General features: G+C 42.7%; 1 protein-coding gene across 1 annotated transcript; it reads right to left on the bottom strand.

Moving 5' to 3' along the window:
- Positions 1-1,092: 1,092 nt before the first annotated feature.
- Positions 1,093-7,298, bottom strand: LOC112542787 (vomeronasal type-2 receptor 26-like). The gene is made up of 4 exons (XM_088134720.1): positions 7,188-7,298; positions 6,090-6,320; positions 2,566-2,689; positions 1,093-2,003 (listed from the first exon to the last, which is right to left on the bottom strand). The coding sequence occupies exons 1-4, from the start codon at positions 7,296-7,298 to the stop codon at positions 1,093-1,095; spliced, it is 1,377 nt and encodes a 458-aa protein (XP_087990846.1).
- Between the last annotated feature and the right edge of the window lie 4,049 nt (positions 7,299-11,347).

The following is an 11,347-nucleotide window of genomic DNA, read 5'->3' as shown; positions in this document are numbered from 1 at the left end:
TAGTAAGTTGAGACTGGGTAAAAATATTCAGTTTACTGTTCTTCTTATCCAGGACAGATTTAACATTTTCCATCTTAAGATTTCTGCCATGGTATTTTCCCAAAATGATGAATGATTATTCTTGAATAAATCTTCATTAAATTTGTTAAGTAAATTTCCAGGTACTGAATTGGTTTTACAGTAATATTAAAGTGTATTCTTTACTGCAAATGTTGCTTTTCCTCTTCAAATAAATTCCATCTAATCCTCTCTGTACTGTTATTGTTAATCTGATATCCTGATATAGAACCATGTTGCTGTATTTATTTCATTACGGATTGAAAAGAATACTTTGTGTGACTAACTATGAGTATAATTGGCATATAATTCTAGTTTCTGTTCTTGATCTGGCACTTTGATTCCCCAAATTTGCTCCCCTTGCTATTTCTCCCTTACTAATGACTCAAATGCCAATAGTAATAAATAAGGAGAGATGGGACAATTTTTTTGTTGGTTTCATTATAATACTTTTTTTTCCATTGGATGTATTTGGTATTATATATGCAAAATGCTTTAATAAAAACTATTTTTAAAAAATGCTTTAATTTTTGCGATAAAAATCCATTTACCATTATCTTGGCCTCTTATTCTATCCACATGAGAAAATTCAAGCTGCAATTGAAAGCCAAGAATACAAAAGGACATTCCAAATTATCAAAAGCTTTCTTATTTCTTCAGCTGTACATAAATCTCTCATTTGTGATACTGTGAAATTTGAACCTTCTTCTACTGACTGTTGCTGGTTATTCTTTTCAAGGTGTTACTGTTATTCTGCCTCTTCTTAATCATTTTTTAAAAATGAAAGGCAATTTTATCTTTAAAAATGCTTGTTTGTCTCATTTATTAATGCTAGTAATGTTATGATTATGCCTGAATATTGATTATGATAAAATAACATAATTATTATGTTATTAATTAAATGTCATTTCTCTGCCATTAAAGTTCAAAGTCACATGCAAGGAAAGAACATTTGAGAACACATATAAACAACTTTAATTCTAAATGATATTACTTTAAGTTAGCAGTAAATAATAGAAAAAATAGATTCCAAAATTAAGAGATTTCATCACTCTTCATCATCAGATGCTCCTTTGTGTTCAGATGAGGTTTTAGGATAATGATGTAGCATTTGGGTATAAAGATGCAGCCCAGTAAGCCCAGGCTGGAGGCCATGATGGAGAAGATCTGCACAGCCACCATGGATTTCCCTTTGGTGCTCAGGTAGGTGGGGACAAAGGAGACCCAAACGCTGCAGAAAACCAACATGCTGAAGGTGATCCACTTGGCTTCATTGAAAGTCCCTGGCAGTTTGCGGGCTAGAAAAGCCACCAAGAAGCAGATGATAGCCAGAAAGCCCATGTAGCTGAGGGCAGAGTAGAACATGGTGACTGAGCCTTCATTGCATTGCAGCAGGATCTGTCCTGGGTAAGAATATTGGTCGGCATCTGGAAATGGGGGAGAGATTCCCAGCCATATGATGCAGATACCCACCTGAATCCCAGAACAGGACAAGACAATGCAGTTGGCCAGACCCTTCCCCAGCCATTTCCTCATTGTGCTGCCTGGCTTTGTGGCCAGAAAGGCCACCACCACCATGACAGTCTTGGCCAGCAAGGAAGAGATAGCAACTGAGAAAACAACACTGAAGGCAATTTGTCGAAGAAGGCAGGTCACTTTCTTGGGGCAACCAATGAATAGAAATGAAGATAAAAAAGAAAGCTGGAGGGCAATCAGGAGAATGTAGGTGAGATCTCGGTTGTTGGCTTTGACTATGGGACTTTCTTGGTACTTGATGAAGATCCCTAGAACAAAGCCAGTTATTAAAGACATAAAAAAAGCAACGAGAGACAGCATGAGACCCAACGTCTCTTGATAGGACAGAAAGCTTATAACTTTGGGGACACATTGATCTTGCTTCTTATTGGAATGCTGGTCATCGGGACACTTTTCACAATGGGCCGCATCTGAAAAACAGAAATAATTGCAGTCTAGCTCATGAATTGGGTGGCATTGACTCTCCAGCATCTCCTGACCAAGTGACCAAAAGGAGTCAGCAGAGTGGAGATACAGCATTAAGGATTTACTCTGGGTTCCTTCTTTGTCACACTGATGGCTCTTCCTCAAAATGACTGCTAAACCCAGATCACTGTTTCTGCTTTTCTTCCCAAGCAGAGACAGATGGATCATGTGCTTTAGGACCCTTTTTGTTGGTAGCTTGTTAGGTACTGGTTTTGCTTATTTTTCTAATGTATGTCCTGTAAATATATCTCCTTTCTGCTGTAAAACTTGTGGCCCTAATCCCAGCAGAAGGGAGATTACTGCTCTCAGGGACACCCCTAGATCCCTCTAGTCAAATGGTCTGGCTTATGGGACTTTTTGCAAGAAAAATAGAGAGCTTGGTTATTTCAGTGGTGGCTTTCTCAGCACATGGACATATTTAACACACTTCTCCGGGCTTGGGAGTTAATCAGGATCAGGCTTGTTTGTACTTGGATGGTGCTTCTTCTTTGCTCCTGAGCCACCTACCTTCCTGGGTGGAGATTGTTCCTTCCATACATGGAGAACAGTCGTAGCAGCAAACTGGTGCTCCCTCTCTGGTGAGCTTTGTGTATCCTGGGAGACAACTTTCAGTACACCTTGAAAAAGGCACCTTCTAAACATAAAGAAAATGGGGGGAAATATATGAATTAGGGGGATTACATATCTGAATGGAAACGAATTACAGTGTGTGTTGATGAACTGGGCTAAAACATGGTTTGTTATAATCATGGTATTTTGAACATGAGAAACATATGTTTTACACATTGTGCAAATTTATGAACCACCTTTATACACCATCATTGTTCACCCAGAGAATTGAACAGAATCCAACCAAATCTCACAATAGCTTAATGAATAAACTCCACCACTGAGTTGGGTTTATATTCCATGGATCCTTGGCTCTTTCTAAGAGCACGATCTGCAATGAACTGAAGGAGAGGTTGCCCTGATACTGGTTCTTGACAGTAACAATGTTTGAAGATCTTCCAACATTTTAACATGGATACCAAGTGTGCAACATGGTCTATACAGATGCCCAGGGTACAGACTTACTCTGAAATGTGGGAAGAGTTTGATCCTGTTGAACTCAAGGAAGTGAACAGGGTTCTTTGAACGGTGAATACCACAACTTGCCAACTAGATCCATGTTCCTCCTAGCTGGTTAAAGCAACTCAGGAGATGACATGTGGGTGGGTCCAGGTGTCTTAACTGCCTAACTGCCTAACTGTGACCAGCATTTGCATTTCCTGGAGGCTGTGGGGGTCCAGATGAGGTGCAACAGGTTTCAGCTACACCCTGGTAAAATGGAGTGGCTGTGGATTGGAGGCACCTCTGTATCCTAGAATTTACCATGTTTGGTTTTGGATGGGTTGCACTGCCCCAAAGAGACCCAGTGTATAATCTGGGAGTCCTCCTGGACTTGCGACTCCTGCTCAAGGAGCTGTTGGCAGTCATGGCCAGGAGAGCCTTTGCCTACCTTCATGTGGTGTGGCACTTATGCTCCTTCTTGGATCAAGAGGCTCTCTGGTCAATCACTCAAGCCCTGGTCATCTATCAGTTAGACTACTGCAATGCACTGTACATGGGGCTACCCTTGAAGAGTATCTGGAAGCTACAGCTGGTTCAAAATGCAGCCACGTGGATGATATTAGGTGCCCCTAGGATGGCACATATAATGCCTTTGCTGTGGGAGATGCATTGGGTGCCAGTTTGCTTCTGGGTCCAATTCAAGGTATTGGTTATCACCTCTAAAACCCTACATGGCATATCTCCAGGTTACCTAAGGGACCATCGCACCCCTATCATGTCAACCTGTCCCACCCGGTCAGGCAGAGAGGGCATGTTGCAGACCCCGTCAGCAAGAGAATGTTGGCTGGCAGGGCCAGGAGGAGAGCCTTCTCTGCCGTTGCCCCCACCCCTTGGAATATTCTCCCCCCAAAGGTGTGGTGGGCCCCTACTCTACCAGCTTTCCAAAAAGGATTAAAGAGTGTGCATGGGGCAACAGGAGCTCTAACTGTCCCTAGGGGTGGTTAGTGCCTTGACGATGCTCCCTGAGTTATTCGCCAATTCCATCAATTCTTGGAATTTATTTATTACTTATTTAAGACTGCTTTTAGATTGCAGGGAGAATCAACAACCTCAGATATGCAGATGATACCACCCTAATGGCAGAAAGTGAAGAAGAACTAAAGACCCTCTTGATGAGGGTGAAAGAGGAGAGTGCAAAAGCTGGCTTGAAACTCAACATTAAAAAAACTAAGATCATGGCATCTGGACCCATCAATTCCTGGCAAATAGAAGGGGTAGAAATGGAAGCAATAACAGACTTCATTTATTTGGGCTCCAAGATCACCGCAGAGCCCAGGAGACTGCAGGAGACTGCAGCCATGAAATTAAAAGACGCTTGCTCCTTGGGAGTAAAGCTATGGCAAGCCTAGATAGCATATTAAAAAGCAGAGACGTCACCTTGCCGACAAAGATCCGCATAGTCAAAGCTATGGTTTTTCCAGTAGTAACGTATGGCTGTGAGAGCTGGACCATAAAGAAGGCTGAGCACCAAAGAATTGATGCCTTTGAACTGTGGTGCTGGAGAAGACTCTTGAGAGTCCCCTGGACTGCTAGGAGGTCAAACCAGTCAATCTTAAAGGAAATCAACCCTGACTGCTCATTGGAAGGATCGATAATGAAGCTTAAGCTCAGATACTTTGGTCACCTAATGTGAAGAGAGATCTCTTTGGAGAAGACCCTGATGCTGGGAAAGATTGAAGGCAAAAGGAGAAGAGGACGGCAGAGGATGAGATGGTTAGATAGCATCACTGAAGCAATGAGCATGAAACTGAGCAAACTCAGGGAGGCAGTGAAGGACAGGAAGGCCTGGCGCAATATGGTTCATGGGGTCACGAAGAGTCAGACACGACTTAAGGACTAAACAACAACAAGCTTTTATATTGTATCTTAATTGATTTTATCTCTGCTGTATACTGCCCAGAGGCATTTCAATGAGATGGGTGCTGACAAATCTGATATATAATAAATAAATATATAAAACATTCTTAACCCAAAGTCGTAAAGGATTTCTCCTTGCCAAATGTCCTAATTCTGCAGGCTGATTGTGCTCAGTTGGTAAAATTCAAGAATATACTTTCAAGGACTTTTCAAAATATAGTGAATACATGTTTTTCAAAACCTCGTTTTCAATATCATCCTCTTCACCAGAGACCCAAGAAGTAATACCATTTCAGGAGGATTTTTCCCCACAATCTCCTCAATATTAAACTGTGAGTCCCTTCTGGCTAGGGTCCTTAGCATCTGTTCTCCTATTCTAAGAAAAGGCAACATGGGACTTCTGTTGAGGAAAATGGCAGACTAACACATCTCTGAAAGTAGTCCAAAGCTGTAGAAGACAGTGGGAGTGACCCTGAGGGACAGGTGGAAGAGCCTCTACAAAGACAATGGTCAGATAAAAGAGGAACAAGTCCATGCCAGGACCGTAATGTATGCAAGTGTCCCAGAGAAAACCCTCCCTAATTCTCACAAAGATAAAGAGAAGGAAGGGGGAGGCACATTCAGACTTCCAAGATGCAGTTACTGTAGCTTTCCAAAAAGTAGTATTGACCTGCATGACATTGAATTTCTACTCTGATCTATCTTGAAGGGCTGAAAATGCAGGAGAAGCATAAGGTTGCTTCCTCTTACCCTTGCAATTCCTTGGAAAGCAGTTACTATAACCTCTTCTTGAGTCTCTGCCTTCTTCCAACATGTAAGGTCTGAAATCTCAATTCCAAGCAGCAGTGGGCTACCCAGGAACAAGGCTTCCCATCCTGCCCCACAACACTGCCAGGATTCCCACAGTAAACAGTAGGACTTCTGAGGTCCAGAAGAAATGGACCTTCCACCTGCCTTTTTCCGACACAGACCATGGATCAGAGTCACAAGGCTAATAATCTGCAAACTCAGGTGGTTATACAGGAGCAGAACGATAATAAAACCCACAAACAAACAGACTCAGCCACCTGGTGAAATGATGTTGGCCATATGATGGCACTCTCATTGATGGAGAATTTGACTTCCGAAGAGGCCTCTCTTTCCATCTTCCCAATTTTCACCCCAGCAGCAGACCTGTTGGGAAATACTACCCAGTCCATGATATCGAAGTCAGCAGCAGGGTCTCCATTCTCATCCAAATAGATATCATCCACTGAAAGATTGTAAAGCTGGAAGTTTCTTAGAAAAGGGTGAAGCTAGAAAGACATGGAGAATCACACCTGTACCTTATACATTTTTATTTGATCCCTCAGTCCAAATGGGGCTACTTCAGCTCACTTTCTCTTACTCTGATGCTTGGGAGAAATCTAATTAAGGATTTACTCCCTATGTCTTTTCTGTCCCTCAAACAATCTCTGGGCTGATTTGTTTTGTGAAATTGCTACTCTCAAGTCACAAGCATATTTTGACTCCCGCAATCAGATGATGTGTAAGGTGGCTATCTCACTAGGACAGTTTCCCTACTACTGGTCTAAAATTTCAACCTCTGCTTGTGTTCAGCAAAATTTGCTGCTCTACAATATCAGCTTCATCTTAACCTTGGACAATCTGGAGCAGCCTAGTGCTGAATTGTTGTATCTCCTTTGGTGTATCTCTGAATGCCACCTTCTTGCCTCCCTCCACTGTGTAATTGTTGGCCCCCACCATTCTGCTTTTGGCCATGTCATTTTCCAGAAGGAAACATCCAACCATCCGGGTGCTATAGGAAAGAAAAGTTTGGCTTCAGCATCTCCCTTGGCGACTTTTCTGATTTATATCATTTCACATTTGCAGTGCTTCCACTTTGCTTAAATGTCCATCTAGATTAGGATCTCATGGTACTTTATATGTGGGAGGCAAACCTGGAACATTGGCTGGAAGTTGAACAGCCCCTGAAATGGACAAGAAATCTTGGGGATTTGAACAAGTGTGTAAAAGCTCTTTTCTGGGCCTTTCCTAACTTGCACCTAACCATGTCCAAAACCAGTCTTGGCAATACCCTTTTTGTGTCTTGTCCCCACCACATTGCCTTCCTATCATCTGAAGCTCTTGAGTGAAAAACCTCAGGTCAATCTCAGCTGTACCCAATAAAAGTTGTGTTTTTTGTGATCGAGAGCTGCAGAATATGGAGGGTAATTGAGGTGGCCAGTGTCAGATTCAGCACATGGCAGTTCAGAGCCGTTGGTCACTTTCATGGTCAGTTTCACCACCTCAGGCAATAGGTAATCAAGGCAAGGAAACACACAACTGCAAGTTAACTAGCAACACCTGGTATGCAGCAGAGGCAATCAGCAGGCAATTCAAACCCAGATTAAAACAGCCACTCCAACTCACCATAAGAAAGCAGAAAGAAGAAAAAGTTTTACAACACAAACAGAAACCGGCTGAATCTGCCATCAAGGTGAGGGGAGGAAGATCAAAACGGACAGATGGGTAGCCCAGGGCAAGGGCAAGGGGTGGAACTGAGGGGCAACTGCAGGTCAGATGGAACCCTTTAAAACTATTGTAAGAACCAGTGCCAATCCAATCCTGGCTTTGTCTGTAACCGCTACGCATTACGCCTGAATAAACTAACTTTCATTCGAACCTGTGCCTCATGAGGTTTTCTGTTCAGCGCTGAATGCAGTCCTCATTACAGCCAGCAGGGGTGGGATACTGACTGTTTCAAGCTGAAGTGGAGATGTTCCCTCTGCATTGGTCACAGGTCAGGAGTTGCCACTCAGCTGTTGTATGTCTAAAGAGTTGGACACAGCAGCCATGGGGCATGGTCCAACAGAGCTGCACAGCAGGGTTGGTCATATATACTTTTCCCTCTAATGTGGAAAGGACTATGCCTTCCTAGCAGGGGCAACCATTCTTTGAGGGTTGATGATATCAAAAAGGGAGGAATGATTGGGAGAAAGACACACATCTAAAATGGGCAGGGCTTCGAACATCGAGTTTGGAAAGGGAGACACATCCTAAGGAACTCTTCTATTCTGATCTTGGTGTTTGTTTGGATACAGCTAAGACTTGGGTGTATAAGAAGGGCCAGAGGAGGAGACTAGAGATGACAGATAGTCCTGCACTCAGAGCTGCCCATTCCTGTGCTGTGCTATGATTGGAGGAGGTACTTTCCATTGACTGGGGATGCCCTGAAAGTGGAAGGCAGCAAAACCAGAGAGATTGCTTCCTTTCTCAGATGCTGGGGATGCAGAAACACAACAGGCCATTTGCATGTTCACAAAAATGAAGGCAATGGAGGCAGCAAATCATGACTGTATATTTTGTTATGGTCTTTCTGGGTTCTGCAACTTGATACCTCATCACTTTATGAAACAAACAGATGGTGACCAGAAGGGCTGGGAGAAAAGATTGGGCTACAAATTCCAATTTTTAGCTTTGGAAGGAGGAGAAAGAGCCAGGAAATGATCTTGGTATCAAGTCCTAAGTGACAGGACCAATAGAGAAGAAAAATTGCTGCACAACAATTAGGAAACTGCAGTGTAAATCAAGTCAACTGACCTGGGTGTTCCCTGAAGACACTGGGAAGGGCATAGATGTCACATCCCCTTAAGGCAGCAGGACAGGAAGTGAGAAAAAACTCCCTGGTCTATATATAAAAAATCAGGCCAACATTGGATGATCAAGAGACTTGATGTTTACTGTAGCATCCTGGTGCTGATTTTTCTGCAAATACAGAAAGAGCCTTCCTCTTGATTCCTTGTTCTCCCAGCTTTCCAGACAAGCACAACTGTTCACTGCGGGAGATCTAGCAACAGAATCTCTCTCTCATTCTTTTTCTCCAACCCTCCACATTTGATCAGAACAAACACTCAAACCTGGAGAATTGTGGGAAATATCCCACCCCATTTCCAACCCTGTCTCTTTCTAACAAATTCTGAGGGAGATAAGGGGGATTATTAGCAGAAATTCAGAGGAAAGTCTTACTTGCCATGGCTGTACCACCTGGGGTATGAGATGGTCTCCAATCCTTGATCTTTTCTGACTCAGGTGGGAGGAATAGGCAGCATTGAGGACTCTGGCCACAGCCTGGACTGAAGTGGCAATACTGGAGCCATCCTCAGACAGGATTCTTGCAACCACATCATGGGGTGGCATTTCCCACTTCTCTGTTTCTCTGCATCTTTTCCAAACTTTCTTAGATAAAACAAGGTGTGAAAAGGAACAATGAAATGCTGTCTTCCCAAACTTCTCACTAGTAGTCAGATATGAATATAAATCATAATTTTGTGTCCTTTTCTTTGCCAGAGTTAAGAAAGAAAACAAAAGATGTTTCTGCTGGAGATCAAACACTCGATTAAAAAATCTCACACATATGTCTGGCAAAGATGTTGCAATCCACACTTTTTCCCCAAGCACTTTTTTAGCTTTCTCAATTTCTAGTACTATCACTGTTAGTATTAATGTGGCCTGAAAGTCCAACTGACAAACAATAATTTTTATTTCACTGTTGCTAAAATACAGAAGGAAGTCCTTTCTTTTCTCTTTATCTAGGACTGGGAGGCTTTCTGAGAAGGCCACACAAACCCCTTTCTTGATGGCCACAAGCTCAAAGTTTCTTCTGAATTTTTCTCCACTCTCATTGTCCGGAGCAGCGAGGCCGATCCATGTCCATTGGAAATGCAGGAGCAGCTTGACAATGGCCAAGTGAGGAGGCTCTTGTTTTGGACTCATCCGGTAGAAAAAAGGAAAATGGTGTTTATGCTCAGGAATGTGACTGATAACCGCATAATTGATCTACAAAGAAATAGAAAAGTTGGGTTATTGTCCTGCTTTTAGAGACAAAAATCAGTGCTTAAACATAAGGCCTTTTTTCCACTGCAGCGAATTTCTTTATAGCTAACCTTGAACTGTGCTGTGTCTCACTTGTCTTTCTTCTCAGTCATTGATAGTTACCTTCATTCCCTCCAAGGTCACGGGAGGATAAGTAAAGTAGATTTTACACACCTTGGAAAGTGTCAGAACAAAGTGCAAAGTACTAGTAATATATTGTTCAGCTTGTAGATTGGGGACGATGCAACATTATGGGAAGTCAGTAGAAAAATGACGTCACTGGAATCTTTATTGTCTTTAGGTGTAATTGGGGAAAGACCCTCTTAAAGAAATCTTTCCCCTCTTTTTCCTCCATAACAATCCTTGTGGCTTCCTTGGATGTGATTGGAATAAAGGGGAACATACTTTTTGTCCTTCATTCGCTTCGAGGGAAGTCAGGTGATAGGAGTGATGCAGTCCTAAAGTGCAACGCCTTTTGACTGCATTACTTAGCGACTTCAATCCAGGCAGTCCTAATTGTTTTGTAAAACTGAAGACATGTGGGTTGTTAAGTGGGAAGTGGTGGGAGTCCCAGGTAAGGAGTGCAGCGGTGCCACAGGAGGGTGGGAGATGCCCTGGGAGGCCTGGCATAAGCCATGTCTGAGTTGGGGGATGGGGGTGCTATGGTGCACCATGAGTACAGGATGGCCGGCAAAGGAAGGCACAGCGCATTGCACAGGAAGGCAGGTGGGGGACTTAGCAGAACTTTCCTGCTGGCTTCCCTATTGACTTTGCTTGTGGCAAGTTGGAAGAGAAGGGCACAAATGGTGATTCTGTGATGACGAGATACTGCTGCAACCGTCCTAAGTGTGAGCTGGTAGCAAAACACCTGAATCATTTAGGAAATAGAATTAGGTTCAGCATTCATTCATACCTGTGGAATTTTGTAGATGCCCAGCATTGTTGACACATCATTTAAAAGCTCAGAATTAGTCCCTTCAAGCACAGTCAACAGATTTTTTGGTCTTCCACAACTGTAGTTTGGGACATTGTCCTGCCCTCTAGACAGCAAGTCCATCATGGCCTCATATGTCATTCTTGCATTGAATAAGTTCTCATAGATGTTGTAGCCCAGTGTGATGTTGGGTAAGAGCCTTAAATTCTGATTGATCTCATGAATGGCAAAGAAGAAGGGAAGGATATGCCAGAAGCTCATACTTCTTATACTGCAAGATAAGAGATATTAACAGGCCTTCATCTTCAGTCTGGATTTTTATCTTCAGTTCATAAAATCAAGTGGAATCTTATCTTATAGCTATACTCTGGAGAGTAGAAATCCACACTTTTAATTATCTGGAATCTTGATGTACAGGTAATAGATCCCCTTAAAAAGAGACAAATTAATCTGATTGATCTCATGAAGGGCCAAGAAGGGCAGGAATTTGCCTGAAGCTCAATCTCACTACAGTGGAAGGAAGGAAATATGATC

The sequence above is a fragment of the Python bivittatus genome, unplaced genomic scaffold, assembly GCF_059951505.1.
Source record: "Python bivittatus isolate LINGU-HERP-01145 unplaced genomic scaffold, Pbiv_v1 ctg000080_np1212, whole genome shotgun sequence".
NCBI lineage: Eukaryota > Metazoa > Chordata > Lepidosauria > Squamata > Pythonidae > Python > Python bivittatus.
This window is presented reverse-complemented; position numbering and strand designations above follow the sequence as displayed.